The 20,484-nt window shown below is 39.5% G+C and overlaps 1 protein-coding gene across 5 annotated transcripts in view; it reads left to right on the top strand.

Moving 5' to 3' along the window:
- The window catches only part of GALK2 (galactokinase 2), a 48,323-nt gene extending 31,065 nt beyond the window's left edge, over positions 1-17,258 (top strand). For 4 of the 5 annotated variants that reach the window (XM_027732107.2, XM_027732105.2, XM_039390086.1 and 1 more), the window contains 3 exons: positions 2,002-2,212; positions 9,797-9,998; positions 16,775-17,228. In XM_027732107.2, coding sequence (XP_027587908.1) covers positions 2,002-2,212; positions 9,797-9,998; positions 16,775-16,982 — 621 coding nt within the window. In that variant the 3' untranslated portion in view covers positions 16,983-17,228. Of the gene's footprint in view, positions 1-2,001; positions 2,213-9,796; positions 9,999-16,774 lie in introns of all 5 variants that reach the window. The other variant, XM_027732103.2, reaches the window with a different exon arrangement.
- The last annotated feature ends 3,226 nt before the right edge of the window (positions 17,259-20,484 follow it).

Below are 20,484 nucleotides of genomic sequence, written 5' to 3'. Positions count from 1 at the left end.
ATTGTTTATAAATTCCTAGTTCTGTTTAATTTCTGGTAGTAAAGTCTAGGGGATGCTGACTATTAGGATTAAAGCACAAGGAAAAACATTTCCATTCATTTAGCACCTTGAAGCAGATCTAAAAACATGACACAAAGGTGCACCACCATACAAAATATTTAAGTATTTAAGTAAAATGAAGCAATAATTGTTATTCTAACTTACCAGTAAGTAAGCTAAAATAGAGTTACATAAAGGCTGTGGAGTTCTAGGTACTCAAGGCCTTTGAAAAGGAGACCAGAAGTGACTTAATCACTCTTTTACAAGAAAATTTCTCTCCCTGATTTCTGCATTAGCCACTAAACAGTACTGCTTCTTTCCCTACCATTGAACAGAGAAAATTATGTTTAAATGGCGACAGAGTTATATGATTAGGATTTTGATTGGATTTTGTTTGTTCTGCTCTGCTGAGCCTCATATAAATCTCAGCAAGTCACTAGATGGCACCAAAAGTAGTTAATTTTTAGATACTGTAATAAAGCAAAACTGGAGGAGCCTCTGCAAAGGCACTGTTGGAGAAGAGCGATAATCTACGCCAGATAGTTGGGCAGTGGATCTTCTGCCTAAATTTCATGCTGTAACTTTGCACAGAACAAAGCAAATACATTTCAGACATGTATGTAAATCCCATGACTTTTTTAACCAGGAAGTTAAGTGGCTTTGCTGAATCGAGACACAAATGATTTCAAACAAATCTCGCTCAAAACCAGCGCTTACTGAAAAGAGTAACAAAACACACTGGGTGAAATCTTGGCCCCGTTGATGAGAGGTTTGAACCTTGAAAAAGGATTTCACTCTCTGATCTTGCTGCACTGGTTTAAAGTCTTTGCAAACATACAGCCTGATCTGGCATACTTGGAAATTTTAATCTCAATTTAAATGGTGCAGAACTGGAGATGAGCCATGTGCTTATGAACACAGTAAAACGACAGTGGTGTATCCCTGCTAATCTGTGTCTCGCTTTGCAGCAGTCTGTTGAAATTAAAGCTGATATGTCAGTAGGATCCCAGAGCGACCACTTAATATTCTTCCATAATTCATAACATCAAAAATATTTCCCCTTGTGAGGAAAGCTGCTTTGCTCAACCATTTTCATTAGGCACGTGAGAGCATCAACACATACAACAGCTTTCCAGGGAAAAGCCTGTTTGGCATATTGCCTTTCAGGATTCTGGTGTTGAAGTAACTACTGTCAATTGCCAAAACATCACAAAGATCCACAGAGCACGATATCATTGCCAGCAATGAGGAAAGCAGATGCATCTATAACTAATTAACCTCACAGCAACCATGTAGGAATGGAACAGATTCTGACCGACACATCGTAATGTTCCTGTAAAGGCTCAAAAGTCCCTTTAAATTGGATATTAAAAGAAGGTACTTAAAATGTACCTTAAACTCTAGAGATTGAGAAAGGTTACAGTTATTCTCCAAACAAATCTTATGATCACTTTCATATTTTTAAGGCTATTATGAGCAAGGGTTTTAATGACAACCTCAGTGTTCATCAGAAAATTCCAGGAGCATATTGGAAAGGTCAAACTGAGATTTAAACATTAGAGCGAATGCTAATGGTACAGAAATAGACTTTTTAAGGACTGTTAGTGTTACAATATCACAGCATTTTTACAAGCAGTTGTCCAGATGGGATTGTAAAAGGTAAGTAAGTGCTTGAAGTAACAAAGTTCATGGAAAAGGATAAATCATTTATTTGATTCCACACAAATAATGCCAGTAGGATTTTTACAGACAGTATCTGATTTGAGGGAAGAATAGCTGTCATTCACAGACCTTTTATAAATAAATATGATTGCCTGCTGCATACTGATAGAAAGTTTCTGATGGTTCCCAATTAAGAAGTGAGAAGAGAAAATGGGCCCTAAAGGTATTTACAGATAATTAATTGTTCGAAACAGGAAAGTACAATATTTTCTGTTTGTTTGTTTGTTTGTTTAATTTCAGCTTCTCTCAAAGTCAAAAGGCTTGGATTGGAAAAAAATGTTGAGGCTCCATGATGTGCAAACCAAGCTAGGAGTTAGCCTAGAGGAAATGCTGACCATTGTCGAGGAGGTATTACATCCTGAGCCTTACAGCACAGAGGAAATTTGTAAATGCCTGGGAATTAGCCTGGAGGAGCTCCACTCTCAGATCCTTAGTCAAAACATTCAAGATGGTAAGCATATATGAAATGGTGGGCTTTACTGTACAATGTTTGTATTATATAAAAAGGTTATGCATTAATAAGTAGTGCAGGTGGAAGTCTTGCCAGAATACTCACCCAGAATCTTGGTTAGCAACTGAAAGAATTGATATCATCATCAACTGATATTTTCATTCTAATTTGTGACTGAAAAAATAGAGCAAAAATTTGATTTTGATTGAACTGTTTCTAAAATTATGGAAATAGCAGATCCCTTAGTATTTTAGATTAGCCTGTGCTGTTTGAGTCATTTCTAAATAACCCAGATTGTTTTCAAGGGAAAAGTCTAAACTAGGCTTCCTTTTTAGGCAGTAAGTACAACAAAACTGAACATTTTGGATGATTGCAGAGTCATTAAAATGAAGCCTGTTTGCTCTCATTTAACTGGTGTTAAAGACCAGCATAGATGGGCTTGTGCTTCTGTTTTTGGACTGATAAATTCCTAAAAATGCACTGGGCAGCAAATCATCTGGGTCTCTCCTGAGAAAGAAGTTTCTGTCACTATCAATATTTCTTTTTCTTTTAGGAAAATGTTGGTGGAGGTGAACAATTTACTCTTTAAAGTATTTCCCTTGTATTATTGTTTATGATTATACCATACAGTCATGAGCATTGTCACACATGGAATGGATCCTGGAAAGGTCACTAATAATAATGACTAATAAAGAATTTATTAAATAATTCATTTGCATTCATAACAGGTTTCCAATTGAGATCAGAATCTTTCTTTAAGAACTACACAAAATCCTTCTTCCTTTTTTCCATTCTGTAGCCTTAATAGCTCTATTTTTTTGTAGCTGACTTATATCCTTGCCAGTCCTTGCCAAGACTGCTTTCAGGAATGTATACATTTGATGTATATAAATCCATAATACAGCTATCTATACTGACACATATTTAAATAATCCATCTATCTAGACTGACTGTAAGTTTTATATGTTGACCAAGGACCAGGTCCTGAATCTATAACCTGTTTTGCACCCCAGTGGTATCAGGCAGTATGAAACTTTTACTGCCAGAGGGTACCAGGATGGACTAGGATATCTTAATCTAGCTCTTTATCTCCATAGAAAGAGTTTTGATAACTCTGTGCTGTCTGTACACGAGGAATATACTGAACCAGGTACCTGCACTCTGCAACATTGTCATGGGAAACTCCAAGGTTGTAAATCTCTTACGCTGTCCCCGTACTCTCCCCTTCACGAAGCAATACAAGACTATTAACTTACAGCTGTTTATACTCCTTATACCTGCTTTGTAAAACAAAATTCTACAGTTCCGTAGAATCGAGTTGTTTATACAGGTTATCTTGATTTTTTTCAAAAAACAAAGTCTGGATAAAAAATTGAGACATAAAAGCTATAGAAGAAACTCAAAGGAAATTTTATACTGTAGCTCTGAATACCATTTGCAGATGTTTGCTGAACAGAATCTCTTAAACTTGCATGACCACGATTTCATTTGATAAGACCAATTAAAAAGGGTTATGCTGAAAGCGTCTTTGCATGTACAATATAAAATTAAATAACAGATTTCTGTAAAACATATGCAAAGAAGAAACAAGACAGACACAGAAAGAAAGAATCTAAATCCAGAGTTTGTTTTTTTTACACAGTACATGGATTACGTGTTACACTGGCTTTGGAAAAGCGCAGGCTGTTTGATTAAAATACTTTTCTTATTTCCCCTCTGCTTTCCCACTCTTATTTTAATGACAATGCCTGGCTTCTTCATGTGAGAGAAAACATACCATCCAATCAGTAACCTCTGCAGAGAATTTCAGCGTTGTTGAACTTCTTTGTTCAACGTGAAGAACAAACCATAACATTTAGGATATCTTTCTTTCTTTGTATACATTCTATCAACTTTTTTGATAAAATATTATAATGTTAAGGGTAAATTATTTACATGCAAATTTCCATTTATATAATTTATTGCATTCTGAGTTTTTTCTGTGGCTGAATAGATATTGTCAGTAGTTTTAATTTTTTCTATTATTCAAAGCCCAGTTACATTATCTGGGCTTTGAATAATATCTAGTTATCATTACAAATACTGTTTTTTACTGGCATTGTACCTCATGTTTAAGTATTATTTTAGCCTTAAGTCCAGCTTTCCCTCCGCTACTTCTTCAGTGACAGCAACAAAGTTTTATCAGGATATAATGATGACCAGAGAAAAACTCTGTATCTCAAAGGAAAATGGTATGGACAGGCTTTGGGCAAGTCCCAGGCCAGGTCTGGAAGCACACAGCAACTTTGCATCCCTTTTATAGGCAAGTACTCTAAGATTTCTGCAGTTCCCCACTGTACAGCCCACTTGTTCCCCACGTTTGGAGAAGCACAGAGGGTTTATAAAGCCTCTCTAAACTTCTTACAGTTGTTCCTTGGCCAACTCAAAATCCCGAGTTTAAAGCTCCCTTGCAAATGTTTACACATGGATTGCACTTGTGGCTTCTGAACATCTCTAGAAAAATAATATTTATTACTTTTTAAGGTGCACTGTGCCATAACTTTGGCTTGGACTTGAGTGCTTCACAGAACTTGTAGTGTGTGGTGATTGTGGGACATTAAGTATTTATAAGCTTCACCACAAAAGGATATTTTCCTGTAAAACAGTGTATTCCTTTAACCATGAAATGTTTTTTTTCTTCTTAAATGAGGTATTTTCAAACTCATTTTTCCTTTTTATGTATAAAATTGCAGTCTAATTTTGACATTTAAACCCGGGAATGAAATCGCCATTGGAGGAGCAGGCATCCATTTGCTATGCGGATTTGGCTGTTTAACTCCAGTTTGTCCCCTGGAAAGAGAATTCTAAGTCTGTGCTGCAGCTCAATGAGTGGTGCTTGAATAGCCTTTCATGGGTATTGATGGTGATCTCAGTGCAGAACAGTTTCCACGTTCCCTGCACAGACAGGTGTAGGTGAAGGGGGTCCCGGGTGCTCTGTGAGGCAGCTCTGTCTGTGCACCAGGAGATGTCCTACATGAACAGAAGTTACCTCCAAACTGGCAGACCTAAGAGCACTTCCCAGCTTAAGGGTCCAGGTGCCTACTTCAGCCTTGGCCTGATCCATATCATGGAAAGATTTGGGAACATACCATTCCCTTCCACAAAAACAGAGAGGTGGCTGCTCCAGGCCAATCCCATACCCGGAGGATTCAGGTCTTTGGGGTGTGCCACAGGTGAGGTACAGGCACTGAATAGTCAACAAGGTTAGTTGCAAAAGCCTTGTTAAAGCTTTTCATCCAGCTCTGGATGAAAAATCACTTCAAACCAGTGATTATCATAATCTTGAAACAGGTGTCTGCTAAATGGGTCACTGAATCCAGTGCTGACTCGTCCCCTGGTTTATTTTCAGAAAACCAGATTGCAAACAGTTACTTGAGCAGTCCCAGCAGAGTCCCCCCACTTCAAGTAGGGGGTTCACAATCTGGCTCAAATTAAATCCATCTGGCAGCATTTTCTTATATACATTCTGAGCCAGAAACCTTCACCCTCATCATGTTCAATCAGCAGGATGTCTAACAGAGAAGGGTCCTATTCCATGGGAGGAGTGGTGGGAGAAACTGTCCCCTACATGATTTTGCATCGGTGGGTTTTTCCGGTTGTAAATCTCTAACAGTCCCATCAGCCATGTGCAGCTCATTAATCTACAGTGAAACGTATCTTAGGAAGCTGCCAAAGCAACTAGAAAAAAAATATATAGCCTGAAGAGGTTGGTCTTTAGCTAAAGGTCAGACAGAATTGTACAGGAAGCCTCTAAAGAAAGGAATCTGCTGAAGTTGAAGTTGTAACAAATAATATGAATTGCTGAGAAGCCACAAGGTTTACTTATAAAGAAAAAAAAAAATCCCTGTAGATGGAGTGGACAGGTTTGCACAGTTTTTGTAAAGCTAAAATTAAAAATATGACCATACAGTTGAAAATCCACAGTAAACATTTCTGTTATATTTAGTTAACCCACAATTATTTGGGACAAATAGCCCAGATTTTTGTTTATTTAGATATTTTATAGGGATTTTGGATAAACTTTCATTAATGTTATTCTGCTGGGTCTTAGGAACTTGGAAGGTTCTTGCTGCAGTGTGAGCTATTGGTGCCCTGAAAAATGGCACTTTTCTTTTAAGGGCATTTGGTGGTTTGTAAGGAAGTTGAATCTATTTGGGTGACATGACAGAAATCCCCTGCAAAGGAGCAAACCTGAGGTTCAGAGAACTTGTAAATAAGTTGAAATGGGAGAAACCAGGCCTTTTATTATAGTTTGCTGGATTAGGAAAGTATATTTACATTTTCAGTTTTATTACATAATTTCCAGACATTGTAATTGATTTAAGAATCCACATGCTTTTAAGAATTTGCTCTTTTGCTCTCCTTTGAGCACCACAGAGGGTGAGACCATATAACCCAGTCCTGTGCAACACTGCAGGGGTTTCTTTGAGGGCTTCAGCTTTTCCTCTTTCAGAGCACTCCAGCCCTAGCTCAGATATAAACTAAGCAGGAGTGGGCCCTCTGGTTTTGTTTCTTTTAACAGTGGCAGAGTATGACTTAAGAAATCAGTCCTTTGTAATTGTCAAAAAATGTGACCCCGTGAAGCACACAGATTCTGATGAGTTTCTTCTAAAATCACAGCCTCCATAGTTCTCTGACATGTCCTATTAATTCAGACTTTATGAGGAGCTAATACACTGGCTGCAATATGGCAAGGAGATTCCAATATAGATGCAATTTTTGGAAACACCGTGTGTGCTCTGCTATCTTCCATTAGATAGAGATGGCTGGGTGGACTACCCATCCAAACAGAAGAGACAGAAGAGAATTTCTGTATTGTCAGAGGCATTTGGTGTTGAAAGCTCAAAATACACGAATCATTTCATTACTTTAGAATAAGATTTAAAGAGTACAGAGGTGTTTGCTGCCCTGAAGATAATTTTGTCTGAAAAGTACACTGTCAGAGAGGAAAAGCAAGCTATAAAAATTTTTTTTAAACACAAACATGATTATTTTGAAATAAAATGCTGCCTATAACTGACCAACAGGCAACGTAAGGATCCCAGCCTTTAACCACTACTAACTGGGTAAATGTCCACAAAGGAGTCTGCGAAGAACAGCCAGCCACTCTTTCTCAGCCTGGAGCTGTCTGGAAGGGCAGTGTTCCCATGGAGAGGGAGCAGTGTCAAGGTAGCACATTCCCCCCTGCCCTGGGAGGCTCTCCTGGGAGCCGGCGCTGTCGAGGACACGGCTCAGGCCTGGCCGGCCGCCAGGAGCCCAAGCGCCCATCCCGGTTGCCAATTCCTAACGTGATGAGCACAACACAACCCCAGAGATTTTGAAGGTAATCTGGCCAGTAGAGCATTGCTCTACCAAAGGGTGGTCTCCGAATCAATCACAGCCTTTGGCAAGTCTGTTGCCTGACAATTGAAACCAGACATGTTTTCAGTTCATTCTTTGGGTTACTACTGTTCAATGGTGATTTACAAGAGAGTGTGAGCTATGGCAATCTCTCACGCAACTTTAGATATTCCCTAAACGAATGCACATTTAGAAAGCTCCTTGCTCTAAAACAATGGCTTATAAGAAAAGAATATTTAAAGAGAAACCATCCTTAAAAATAGGCCAAGCTGCCTTTCTTCAACATTCAAAAATACCAAGGCACCACTCTGCAAAACACAGTGCAACTAACTCCAGCAGCAATAAAATCGGAAACCAAAATATGCTCTTCCTGTGTGATACTCTCAAGTCCATGTTTCTGGGGGGCACTAAATTTTCTCATTTCTGTCCTAGTTTGAAATGCATTCAGAAGTCTTGTTCAAAACACAAGCAGCACAGGGTTTCTCAGTAGCAGACTGTATTGAATTACAAAATAAATAGGAGCAGAAGCAATATCAGCAGTAGCAGGAGACTGCTATGTTCAGTGTTTCTCTCTCATTTTAGACTACTTGTGTCTTTCTCAGCACTGTATTTTTAGCATTTATAGTTGTGAAATCCTCTGGAGAAATAAAAAAGGGATTATAGAGGTGCTGATGAAGTTTTAGTCTGTAAGGGTTGCAGCCTGGAGTGTACATATGAGAAACTTCATACTGGACATAATTTTATTTCCAGTCTTTTAAAGAAGATTTCTACACATACTTGCAAACGTAGATTGCTGAAAGTGTCAGAAGTGGTTCCAGAAGTTTGCCGTCTCCACAGAACAGCCAAGTAGGAACTCCATGTGTCTGGGTTAGACAGCAAGTTCTATTTTAAATACAGGGCTTGTCTCTCTTCTCCTTTTACCTCTATTTGAGTGTTTCATCAGCCATTTTTGAAAGTAAGAGAGACCAGGAGCTGAAATGAGGAGAGAAACCTCGCTCTAAAGGAGAATTTACATGTAGAAAGAAAACGAGGGATGTTCTGAGGTGCTCTAAGAAAGGTGTGCTATGATGAAACAGTAGGTGCTCCACACAGAGGTTAAAGTCCACTTATTTAATATTTACCACCCAAACAGCTCAAGCAAACCAATTTAATCATAAATTAAATTATGTCATGCATGCTTTTGGTGAACAATACTTCCTTAATAGTAGCCATGGTATTAAAGCAAACAGAACTATATTGGGAGAGGAAAACAATGAACTACAGCATGAGCTTGGGAAAGGCAGATCAATTCTCAGATATTAGCTGCAAACCAAACCCTCCTGTAAATATGAGTGGCTTGCAGAGCCTTTAGCCAAAGCCATCTCCTTCCTTTTTATGCCCCATTATTCAGGCTTGATGAAGGTCTCTACCCTGATGGCCGCACAGGTTTGGGCACCCCCCAGCCCTTCCCAGAGGAATGGCTTTTTCATGGCCCAACAGAAAAATTTTAGCCAAAATCCTTGCACTAGTCTTTGATCTTAGTAGGTCAGTACCAAGCAGTACCTGTCTGGGCTTGACATCTCATCCACACAGGCAACACTAACACTCTGGCAAGTAACATACACCAAAAATAAACCCTGAAAACCAAAGTGAAAGCATCTGTGCTCTTCGCTGTACCTTTAATCCAGTATTATTTACAGTCAGGGTAAGCCTGTATCATTGGGAAAATATTTGAAAGGGCTCTGTTACCTGTGCATCACAAAATAGGGAAAGAGCATTTGTGTTACTGTTTAAAAAAAAAAAAGTGTGTTGTGGTTTTTGTGGTGTTTTTCTCTCAAGCAAAGGTCTGTCCACACAGTTCCATAATGCTGCAGATTTGGCCTGGAGCAGCCACACACCAGGCCCTGGGCCAGCAGGTGCTGGCTGACAGCTGCCTGCAGGGCACAGGGGACCCTCCAGGTGTTCTCCTGCCTCCTTTCTGCTGGGATTTGAAAACCTGAAAGCTGTAGATTAATGCCCTAAGGCTGTCGCTGCCAACCCTCGAACTTGTGCCTTGCTTCTGCGAACACTGTTTTTATTAGGGCTTTTAAAGAAGATGTGAGCTTTTGAAGAAGACTTTTAGCCTAGAAAGTTCTAACACAAAATACGAATTACTAAAAAACACAATTCTATGTTTTTGCATGTTCCTTTTGTAGTGGATAGTAACACAGTTTTCCTTTTGTTTAGTCTCCACCTTTAAGTTATACCAGCGTGCAAAGCACGTGTACAGTGAAGCTGCCAGAGTGCTGGAATTTCAGAAGATATGCAGCAAAGCACCTGCCAATGCACTCCAGCTGCTGGGAGAATTAATGAACCAGAGCCATATCAGCTGCAGGGAGATGTACGAGTGCAGCTGTCCCGAACTGGATCGGCTGGTCGACATCTGCCTGTAAGTTCTGACCACAAGGAAGAGGAATCGTCTGTTGAGAATACTGTTTGAATTGATGAGAAAATATGACATGGTTGGCTATTGCAATCTTAAAATGAAAGTATTCTTGTCTCTTATTACAAAATTAATCTCCTGCAGGGACATTACATGGTCAATTGTTTCCCTGCTGACATCTGGGTAATAGTTTCAGATGAAAGCTTCAGTTTATGGCTTTATTACAGATTTTGCTTTTGGACTGACTCATCGTCACAAGTGTTACGTTAGACTCTTAGCTATTCCTTTTTAAGTTGTAGAAGAAGTCATAACTCATTTTCTTAAAACATTATTTTACTTGTTCTATTTGAACTCTTTTACTTCTTCTGTATTTCTTAGAGTTACAGCATCATAGAATGGTTTGGGTTGGAAGGGATCTTAAAGATTATCTAGTTCCAACCCCCTGCCACAGGCAGGGACACCTTTCATTAGACCCATTGAACACTTCCAGGGATGGGACATCCACAACTTCTCTGGGCAACCTGTGCCAGTGTCTCACCACTCTCACAGAAAAGAATTTCTTTCCAATATCTAATCTAAATCTGCCCTCTTTTTGTTTCTTAACTATTTCAGTACTGCCACCAAGGGAGTGGCAGGGCATAAGCAAGCTGTTCTACAATCTTAGGTTGCCTTGAAATCATAATGAAATGTAGTGAAATGCTATTTGCATTTTTTTTAATTAAAAATATATTGTCTAGCGTATCAGATAGGTTGGACAGCATTTCACTATTCAAAAGATGTGTGTTAACTGTTACAAGAGCTGACACTCTGCTTCTCTCTGCACTGCGTCTGAGCTTTCCACATATTATTTACTCTCCATCTTTGCTCTAACATCATTCTTTTAGGTTGGATCCCTTCCTCAGTTTGGCCATGATGAAACAAGCCCTCTCAACTCCAAAGCACGTTCCCTGAGTGTCATTTTGTCCCTTCTCTTCTCCCCCACACAGGTTGCTGTGGCAGCAGGCTGTTGTTTTCATGACTCTGCTGCAGGGGAGGATCAGATGTGGTACAACCATGTATCAATACAGAAAGTAAAAACAAGTACTTAAGTACTCACATTCTACACAGTATTTCATCCCTACCACAAGGTCAGCATGAAACAATGTACACATTTCAGTCCCTCCTAATTTTCATTTTTCTGGTACATTTATAATCATGAGACAGACATCTTATGCTGACTTTGATCTAAATTCAGTGCCTAGAGAAGGAATTCAGTGGTTGGTGATCATTCTAACAGTGACTTGAGGGAATAGACAGTTGCCCACCTGAGTGATCCCACCACTACTCCATTCCTGCCTCTGCCCCAGCCACCCTGTCCCTGCTGCTTCCTGCATTCCCATCATATCTCCTGGTGATGTCACCTTCATATTCTGCTCCTCTGTTATTGTTCCTACTTCTCCTTGGAGAAGGATCTGCTTAGTTTGGGAAACTCTACCCTAAGCCAGAGCATTACTGCCTTCCCAGAAGGGAAATGCAGGGTGACATAAGTGTTTGCAGGCCTCATGTCAAGAAATGTTGTTTCACTGTCTTTTAGAGGCAAATATCCCATCCTTTCTCTACATCTTCCAGTTCTGAGGAAAATAAACCGTTTCAATTTGAAGCTAGAACCCCCTCCCCCCAAAAATTAATACCACCTATAAATGAAGATTACAGAAATGTGTCTTTACCAGCAACTGGCTTTTTCTTTTATTAACTAAGTAATTCATCTAGCTTAGAATGAAAATATGAATTTTAAAACTATGCAATTTACCATATGCTTTTTTACTTCTATACTCATATGGATTTTTTAAGTTGCAATACTCATTTTCCAGGTTTATAAATCAATAGAGTACAATACAGATGATTATTTAGGTTAGTTTGATTTCCTTTGCAGACGTGATGGAATGGCCTCTGAGGCAGAAAGCTACGAACTTAAAAATTGAACAGAAGGCTTCTGGACATTGAGAGATTACTTTGTATATGGGCTACACATGCTGTTTTGTGATAAAACACAGAGAAGCCTGATAGCCATTGGACAGACTGATAGTAATTGAGCAGAACAATTCTTGGTCCTTCTCGTGGGCTGTGTTCAGTTTATTGTGTCACACGGTGATCACATAACACAATAAGCTGTGACAGTCACTCAGCGGGGCAATTCCACCAGGGTTATCCCAGCTGCTCAAAGGGAACTGCTGATCCATGTGTGAGAAGGGACAACTATCTCCAGAATCAGCTGAAGACAGAAACTGTGCTCAAAAATCTTGGGTAACAAAGTCTTGATCCCATGCAAGGCGTCGGCACTGCCTGTTCTGAGACATCTCTGACAGGGGAAGAGCCTTCAAACTTAACATCTGCATTGTTTTTAGGTACAGTAACTACCCAGTGCTGAGAACTCATCAGTAGCACCCAGTGACTGCTGAGCCATTTTAAGTGTCCTCACTTGGATGCCCACCTTGGATCCTTCTGAACGGGCCTGTTCTCAGAAATGCTGGGAGAAGACTGTCCTGTCCCACGCAGGGGAAAACAGGCCAGGCATAAACTGGCAAGGTGTGCCCTGCACAGGGTTACCTGAGCTACACTGCAGTGACCCAGCAGGGCTGGCAGGGACAGCCTGGGTCAGTGCAAAGCTCAGCATGGGCATGGAAACTGTTTCCCATTTCTGCTGAGCTCTGTGCTTTCATGGCGAGACAGCTGCTGCTCCAGCCAGCCTGGGCATGGAGGTAGCACACACACAGCCACAGAACCCAAAGGAAAGGAGCAGTTATGATTTTTCTAAATTAAATTAAACTTCCAATTCCAGGGAGCAAAATATAAATAGTAAAGGAAAAAAGTGATGTGTGTGCCCTCATTACATCAGATTTCTAATTTACCAGCAGAAGAGCCCACAGCAGTATGATGGGCAGAGCTAAGCAGCACAGTGGAGTGTCATTTATGTGAAATGTTGTCTGATTGGTATATTAAAATTATTTAATCTGGGTTTTTTTATTATAGTCTTTGAACAGAAACAAGGAAATTGTTTGTTCGTTATTCTTTACAGTTTTGTCCCATCAAGAGTATTTCCTAAAAACTGTATCTTTCTTCTCTAGAAGTTTAATATTAAATCTTTTTCTGATTCAGTAATTAGATTTTTAAAAGTGTATAGCTATTCCAGATGAATGCAGCTTAAGCCAGCACTCAATTTTTTGGAAAAAAGTCTTAACTTTTCTCAAGTTGTACATTAAAGAAGCTAAGGGACATAAAATCACTAGTCACTCTAGGAAAACTTGGCTGTTGTGATTACAGAAATGGCCAGGAACTACATAAATTACATTCTTTACTTACGATGATATACAGCTGCCCTGTAGCTTTAAAAAGCTTTTCCAAAAATACATTCCACAGAATTGCCTGAGTCTACTGCTGCTCTCTCCTTACAAGGTTTAAACTGTGAAGAATAATCTGCATATCCAGATGTTTTCTGTTTTGCCTAGATCTTTATGTTTTACTGCACAACCTCTGCCAAGAAAGAAAGGGATCCATACTTGCTGTGGTTTGTAGTGCTGAAAACTGTAACCACTAGTTGGTCAGGTTTTTCTTTTCGTTTTGCAAAGACAGAAGACTTGTACTTTTCTCTAACCTACCTCATGCTCTTAATAGCTGTTTTACCTGTTAGCCTTTTAAAGTAGGTAACACAGCAGATTTACCAAACAATTAAGGGACAAAAAATTGGATGTGAGCTCATGAATATGTTAGGTCCTCTTGGAAATCTCTCTGAGTCCTTAGTGTTGCCCATAACTTTCTTTCGTTCTCTTATTCTCCATCTTCTGTTGCTAAAAATCCTGATAATTCTTGTGTTCCCAGCCATGCCCACTGCCTGACAGACAGCTGAATCCTCTCGGATCACTTTTAAAGGATACAGTTTGTACATTACACCCAAGTGCATTATGGTGGCCAAGACAATTCTGTGTTTTATCAAGACTCTTACCATCACCAAAGATGATTTCTTAAACCTGCAAAGCCTGCAGTCATGGCACAACTTGAAAATTCAACAAAAAGTTGTAGCCCTTTCACAAGGCCAGAAAGGCTTAAAGATGGTATTCAAATGCAAACTAAGCTACAAAGCAAAATAAGTATAATCCTCTCCATTTATATATTTAAATCTCATCATCTCATCTATGCTTTCTGAAAAACTAGTTCATAATTTTGAGTATTTCAAATTTTCACTTCTTAACAGCACAATTATTTTTAAAATTAACTACTGCAATGTCTTTCCTATCATTTCCATATACCAAACTATGGGACTTCCACTTTTCTTCTTCTTCTTTTATTCTTCTCTCCTTTGCTGCAGTACTCATGTTTTTACTCTCACTCACACCCTCTTTTTATCCAGTGAAAACTGGAAAAAGATATATAAACTCTTGAGGAAGCAAAGGCCAGAACGTGGGACTGGGAGCTGAGTGCCCCCAGCACGGGGCTCCAGATACTCCATTACCTCTCCCAGTATTCCTTGTCCTGGCGCTGCAGCACAGCCCAGGCAGTGCACAGGGTACTTCCCACACATGAAGTCCCAGGGCCCAGTGCCTGGGAGAGCTCCCCATCCACAGAATCGTCTGCTCAGACTCCTCTTCCAAAACCCGTGATTTGGATGCCAGTGCACCAGAAGAGAGTGTCTGGCCAGAAATGCCACTGTACCAGAGGGGCCTGGCTCGGCACTGAACTGATTAGGACTCGAACAAGATGGTTTCAGACCTGTCCCAAAGACACCTTTCTCGTGTTGGATCTAAATACCCACCAGACACCACATCTCTTGCAGAGCAGAATTAGGTGCTCACTTCTGAATTCCTGTAATATAAGGTACCCAGGTTTCAGATGTTACAGCACTGCCCATCAAGTTCCTCAGCAGAAAACCCCAAGTGTCTGATCATATCACCACATTTGGCACTTAAGCCGCAGTATTTTGAAACACAGTGACTTCAGCTCTGCAACAGGCATATTTTCTGTCTACATTATGCTTTATTTCAACTAAGTATTTTAAAATGACTCAGTAAAAATGAGGCATGAGCATGACCACAGAGAATTACGAAATCAATAAAAGGTTCAGAACAATTCTGAAGGGATTTCAGTTGCCTACCAAAATAAAAGCCAGACACCATCAGAAATGCAAAGTTCTGACTGAGGTAACAGACCAAATGAGTACAGACAGTTGATTTAGCAGACTCTGAAAAGTGGATTGGGCCTTATGAAGTTGATGGGAATTACCTTATTGATTGCAACTGAGACTGGATTGGATCCTGCTCGTTTTAGGAGGTTGCTCCATGGACTAAAAACTACTAAATTGCATCAGAGAATGAGTGGCTTACAGGAATAACAATAAGTAAAATAGAACACCAACAGGAAATGCAGAATGAACATAAAATCGAGTCAATATGAAGGGTGGCACCACACAGACACACTGAAGAAAGTGTTTCTGTTCAAGAGTTGTGTGTTTAGAATCAAACACATATGTAAGTACTTGCTTGAAATATGACCTAAACCTCTACTAACCCAGCACTACACCAGATTCATTTAACATAAAATACACACATGAAAAATTACAACAGCTCCGAATGAGCTGTCCTTTTCCAACACTGCTCACATGACGCTGCCTCTCCCTCTGACACACTCTGGGGCTGATAAATCTCTCCATGCCTGGCTCTTGGAAACACATCAAAAGTATTTGTTTGCAAATCAGATTAGATCTCCCACGAGAATGAGATTTCAGATGAGTTTTCTAAATCTGCCTGGTTCTGTTCTGACTAGGTTAGAAAAGCCCCAAAGACATTTATTACATGGTATTTTCCTACTTTTTCTGAATCTAAGTAAAGATCAGGACCACAGGTAAGCAAACTAATGAAAATAATTCTACTAAATTCTAATGGGATGGCATCTGAATCTTGCAGTGTAATGGCATGGGATTTGCTGTAGGACATTTCTAGCAGGCCAGTATCTTGAGGCTGGGAATGGTTTATATTTTGGATGTCATTATTTGTCATTGTTCTTTCTATTCACCCTCCTCATTAAGAGCATTTTTTTCTTTTGGGACGAAGTTCTTACTTTACCTCTACTGCTGGCAGTCTCTTAAGTTCATGAGGTTTCCCTAAAGAGAGATTCCTGACTCTGTCCATTCAGCAGAAACAGATGTTTAGGTGAGTTTATTTACACAGAGTGCAGTGACTCTGTATGGCTTTTTGAGTGTTTCTGAATTCTCCTTTTCTTGACTGCCATGCTCAGCAGTCCTGCAGAAGCCTGTGAATCTTCAGCATGTTTTAGATCTGTCCTGGAAGAATAGAGCTATTTGTCTTTGCCACATTAGAAAATGGCTTGCATGCCTACATCCTGTGCAATTAGTTTATGAACCCTCTTTTGTTATTTTTGTCATGTATTCCTGTTTTCACTTCTGATGTCTTATGAATGTTGCTAACACAATTCCTTTCTTCTCCTGCTTTCTTCATCTCAGCTGCGCTGTGATCCTTAAAACAGCTGATGCTGGAGCATTACAAAACAGGGGGACTTTTGGAACTGACAGAAATTACTATTTTGCAGTTTAAGGCGTCAGCACTTTTTTTTTTTGGACCACAATGGTAACTGCAAATTGCTGTAGTGTTGCATACAACCAAGTGAACCTCAGAAAAATCAGATGACATGAATGCTCAAAACACATCTTAGTTTTCTATATGCACTTTATATATGACAAAGCACCCCTTTTTGGTTTATTTTACATGATTTTTCTTGGTTTTTTTTTTTTTTAGGCAATTCGGGGCCATCGGGTCACGTCTGACTGGAGCTGGATGGGGTGGCTGCACTGTGTCAATGGTGCCTACTGACAAGCTGAGCATGTTCCTAAAAAATGTAAAAAAATCTTATTACCAAACGGATGGCCAAAGGTTAGCAGGGGAGAATAACAGTCTGTTTGCTACCAAACCTGGAAGAGGAGCTTTGGTTTTTGTTGAGGCCTAAAGAACGTAAAAATTTTAAAGAAACTATGTGGAGCATTTGGAACTGGCAGTACTTCCCATGCCACAGTAAATGAATGCCTTTTCTGGTTTGTATTGTAATGAGCAGTTGCTATTATCAAAATGTATTTCTGAAGAACTAATTAAAAGAAAACTCTTTGATTATAAAAGTCTTATTTTCTTCCATACTAAATATATATTTCAGTATAAACGTTGATTTACTAAAATGTATTGACAGAGAAAACTGAAATTGAAATAAAGATGATACTGTGTTACAGTGGCTCTCTCTTCCCTGTACTCCATTAAACAGAGGCTGTGGAGCAATGAGCTGTCTCAGTACTGGGAGGGACCTTGCAGGGTTAGCAGGGCTGTTCAGTGCTTTTCCTCTCAAGTGCTGGACATTGTTTTGTTTAGAGTGTTTTGTAAAAAAGGAAGATTAAACTGAAGCATTCAAAAAATTGGAAGGACCTTGCTAAGCATTAGAAGTTTTATAGTCTCCACAAATAAGATAATCACTGTTGTCATTAATGCTAATATTGGAGGAGCACCTGCAGGCCAAATCAAACATTAGGAATACATTATGTTAAGCAGGAAAACTTCTTCTAGTGATAGAATGTATATTTGTGCAAGATGACTTGGTATGAAAGTTTCAACAACAATGTATATTATCTGTGAGTTGTACAATATGACAACCTGTTCCCCCTATGAGAATGAACAAATAATGAAGCAATGTTGGATTTTGAAGTATCCAAATAACATACTCTAGTGGCTGAATCCCAGCTCTGCTTCTAATATGGTAGAACATTTGCATTTTATGCAAAACTGTTAAAAAGGACTAAATATAATCCATTGACCATGTAAACAAGCAATTAAAATTTATAAGGAACAATTAATGAGATAATTCACTTAGCTGTACTAAGGGAATCGGTAGGAGCAAGAGAAAATGTCGCTGACATTACTGATAAATTCCGACCTCACTTACACCCCTCACCATCCCCAGGCTGTGACTGCTCTGACAGGACAGGCCACAGTAACTTGCTTCCTCAGGAGGAGAAATTACTGTGATTGCAGAAAGGTCCTGTACATCAGGAGTCCCCAGAGATATTCTAACCCTGCTTCCAAGGGGAAACTTAGGTTCCTGTGCCCTCTCTCTTGCATAAACTTCCACTTCTCTGCTCTCTACAAAGAAAACCAAAGGCAAGGTTTGCTCATGTCACAGCCCTTGCAGCCATAAAAGACACAGCAAGAGCTGGCCCTGTGCACATTTTTGTGATGCTAAGCACAAGTTGATGTCCAGAAGTCTGCATCAAATTAGAGATCTCTCAGAAAAGATTTTCTGTACATTACCCTTGCTAATTCAGGCCAAACCCAAATTCTCAGAGGCTCCTGATTCTGTGAGAGGACTCTGCCAAATCTGAACACAGCAGATGAACAACAGCCAGTGCAAACCACCAGATCTTTTCAGGAACCTCAGAGGGGACACGTCTTGGTAATACCATCACTAGAGAAGATTTCTGGTTTCTGACAATCAGGAGAAGTGGAACAGAGTGCTTAGGTCAAGTAAATCAAGCCCTCTAAGAGAGGAGAAGGAGAGGAGAGGAGAGGAGAGGAGAAGGGTCTGGGCACAATGGGGAGAGATGAAAAGACTGCCTTTGGAGGGAGGACAGTTAAAAGGATGCATTTGAGAAGGGCAAAGCAAGGGATAATGGAGACAGTTCTGAACAACAGGCAGAATCAGAGAATGGGTTAATCTTAAAACATCTGCTATTACCATCTATGAAAACTGAATAACTTGTAACCCATTTGTAATGTACAGCAGATACACTGTATATTGAAATAAACCTATAAACATAGGACTCAAAAAACTAAACAAGTAAGTATCTTCAAGAATATCTAAGATAACCATAGGGATTTAAAAAAAAATAATGTCTTTGCTTTGTTACCAACTGCCTTATGAAATATAATCCTCAGCTTAATCCAGTGATTCCCATTTATTATCCTGTCATAAAAATGGAGTAGAACACAGTATATACTAGTCCTTTCATTAAGATATTTGCATTGAACTTCAGTTCAGCTGGATTTATGGAAGCACTAATCAGTGTATGAGCAGAATAAGAATATTTTTTTTCTTCCTGAGTTGAGCATGACACACAAAGTCATGGAATTTTCCCAAAAACACACAGGATGCAGTACATTTCAAAATTTTTCTGTCAATGAATCTGATAAATTATATTCTCATAAACAAAGAAAAGGGAAACAGAAAACTGGCACAGTATAAAAGAATAAAACCAAATGTTCTAAACTTCTGATAAATTTCTTTCTTTTTTTTATTGCTCCAATGTCTTTCCCAATAAAGTTTGGACATAACTTTCATTGAAAGACCTACAGTATTCAAACTATACACATAAGAAGGGCACTCAAATGTTTGTATTTACTGACTATATATAGGAAGTAAATGTTTCTCTTTAAACAAACAAAAATAATGATCTCTGGTTTGGGTGGGTTTTGTTGGCTTTTTAAACCTTTGAAGACATGTTTCTACATAATGGTAAAACCAATGGTGAGAGCACGAGAATGGTAAGCAGCAAAGATATTAGTAGAATCTCTAAAAATAAAGAAGATTTTGATGAAAATTTCTGAGCATAAAGCAGCAGCTCATAAGCATATTTCTTAAGCAAGTCTTGCCAGATCTACATTTTTAGTAGTTTTTTCTGACTTCCTTTCAAAAATCTCTTCTATAGCTAAAATAACACTAATTGGGATATCAAATCATGGACTCGTTCAGGTTAGAAAAGGCCTTTAAGATCACTGAGTCCGAGCGTTAACCCAGCACTGCCAAGTCCACCTGAAACCACGTTCCCAGGTGCCACATCTGCACATCTTTTAAATCCCTCCAGAGATGGTAACTCCACTACTTCCCTGGGCAGCCTGTTCCAGTGCTTGGCAAGCCCTTTCATGAAGGAATTTTTCCTAATATCCAATCAACCTTCCCTCCTTCAGCCGCTGATAAGTGATGGGAAGTGGCTCCGTGAGCACTCCCAGCTCCCCCAGTCCCCTTGGGTGGATCCATCCAGACCCAGAGACTTTGAGTGTGTTTAAGTTACGTAGCAGGTCACTGACAGCCTTCCCTTGGATTCTGGGGGCTTCTTTCTGCTCCCTGTCCCTATTCTCCAGCTCAGGGGGCTGAGTACCCACAGAACAGCTGGTCTTGCTATTAATGCCTTCTTTGCCTCAGTCTTTAAGTACCTCAGCCGTTTCCTCAGCCTTTGTCACTATGTTTCCCCCTGCATCCAGTAAAGGTTAGCACGAGCCCTGGTTATCCATGGAGTGTAACTTTATCTTATTTAAATGCCTGACTGTAATTCATTCAATCATGAGTTTAATCTTAGTGTGCAGTAAATGGGTTCTAAACCTTTCCAAAAAGGATCTGGAATGGAGACACTGTTAGACATCTGAGTGCAGCATCATTGCCTGGTGCCATATTAATGCTCTGTATTATCCTAATC

The sequence above is a fragment of the Pipra filicauda genome, unplaced genomic scaffold (genome assembly GCF_003945595.2).
Source record: "Pipra filicauda isolate LSUMZ 115617 unplaced genomic scaffold, ASM394559v2 scaffold7_size6619720_pilon, whole genome shotgun sequence".
Taxonomy (NCBI): domain Eukaryota; kingdom Metazoa; phylum Chordata; class Aves; order Passeriformes; family Pipridae; genus Pipra; species Pipra filicauda.
Note: the sequence above shows the minus strand (reverse complement) of the source record. Positions and strands in the feature narration are given on the sequence as shown.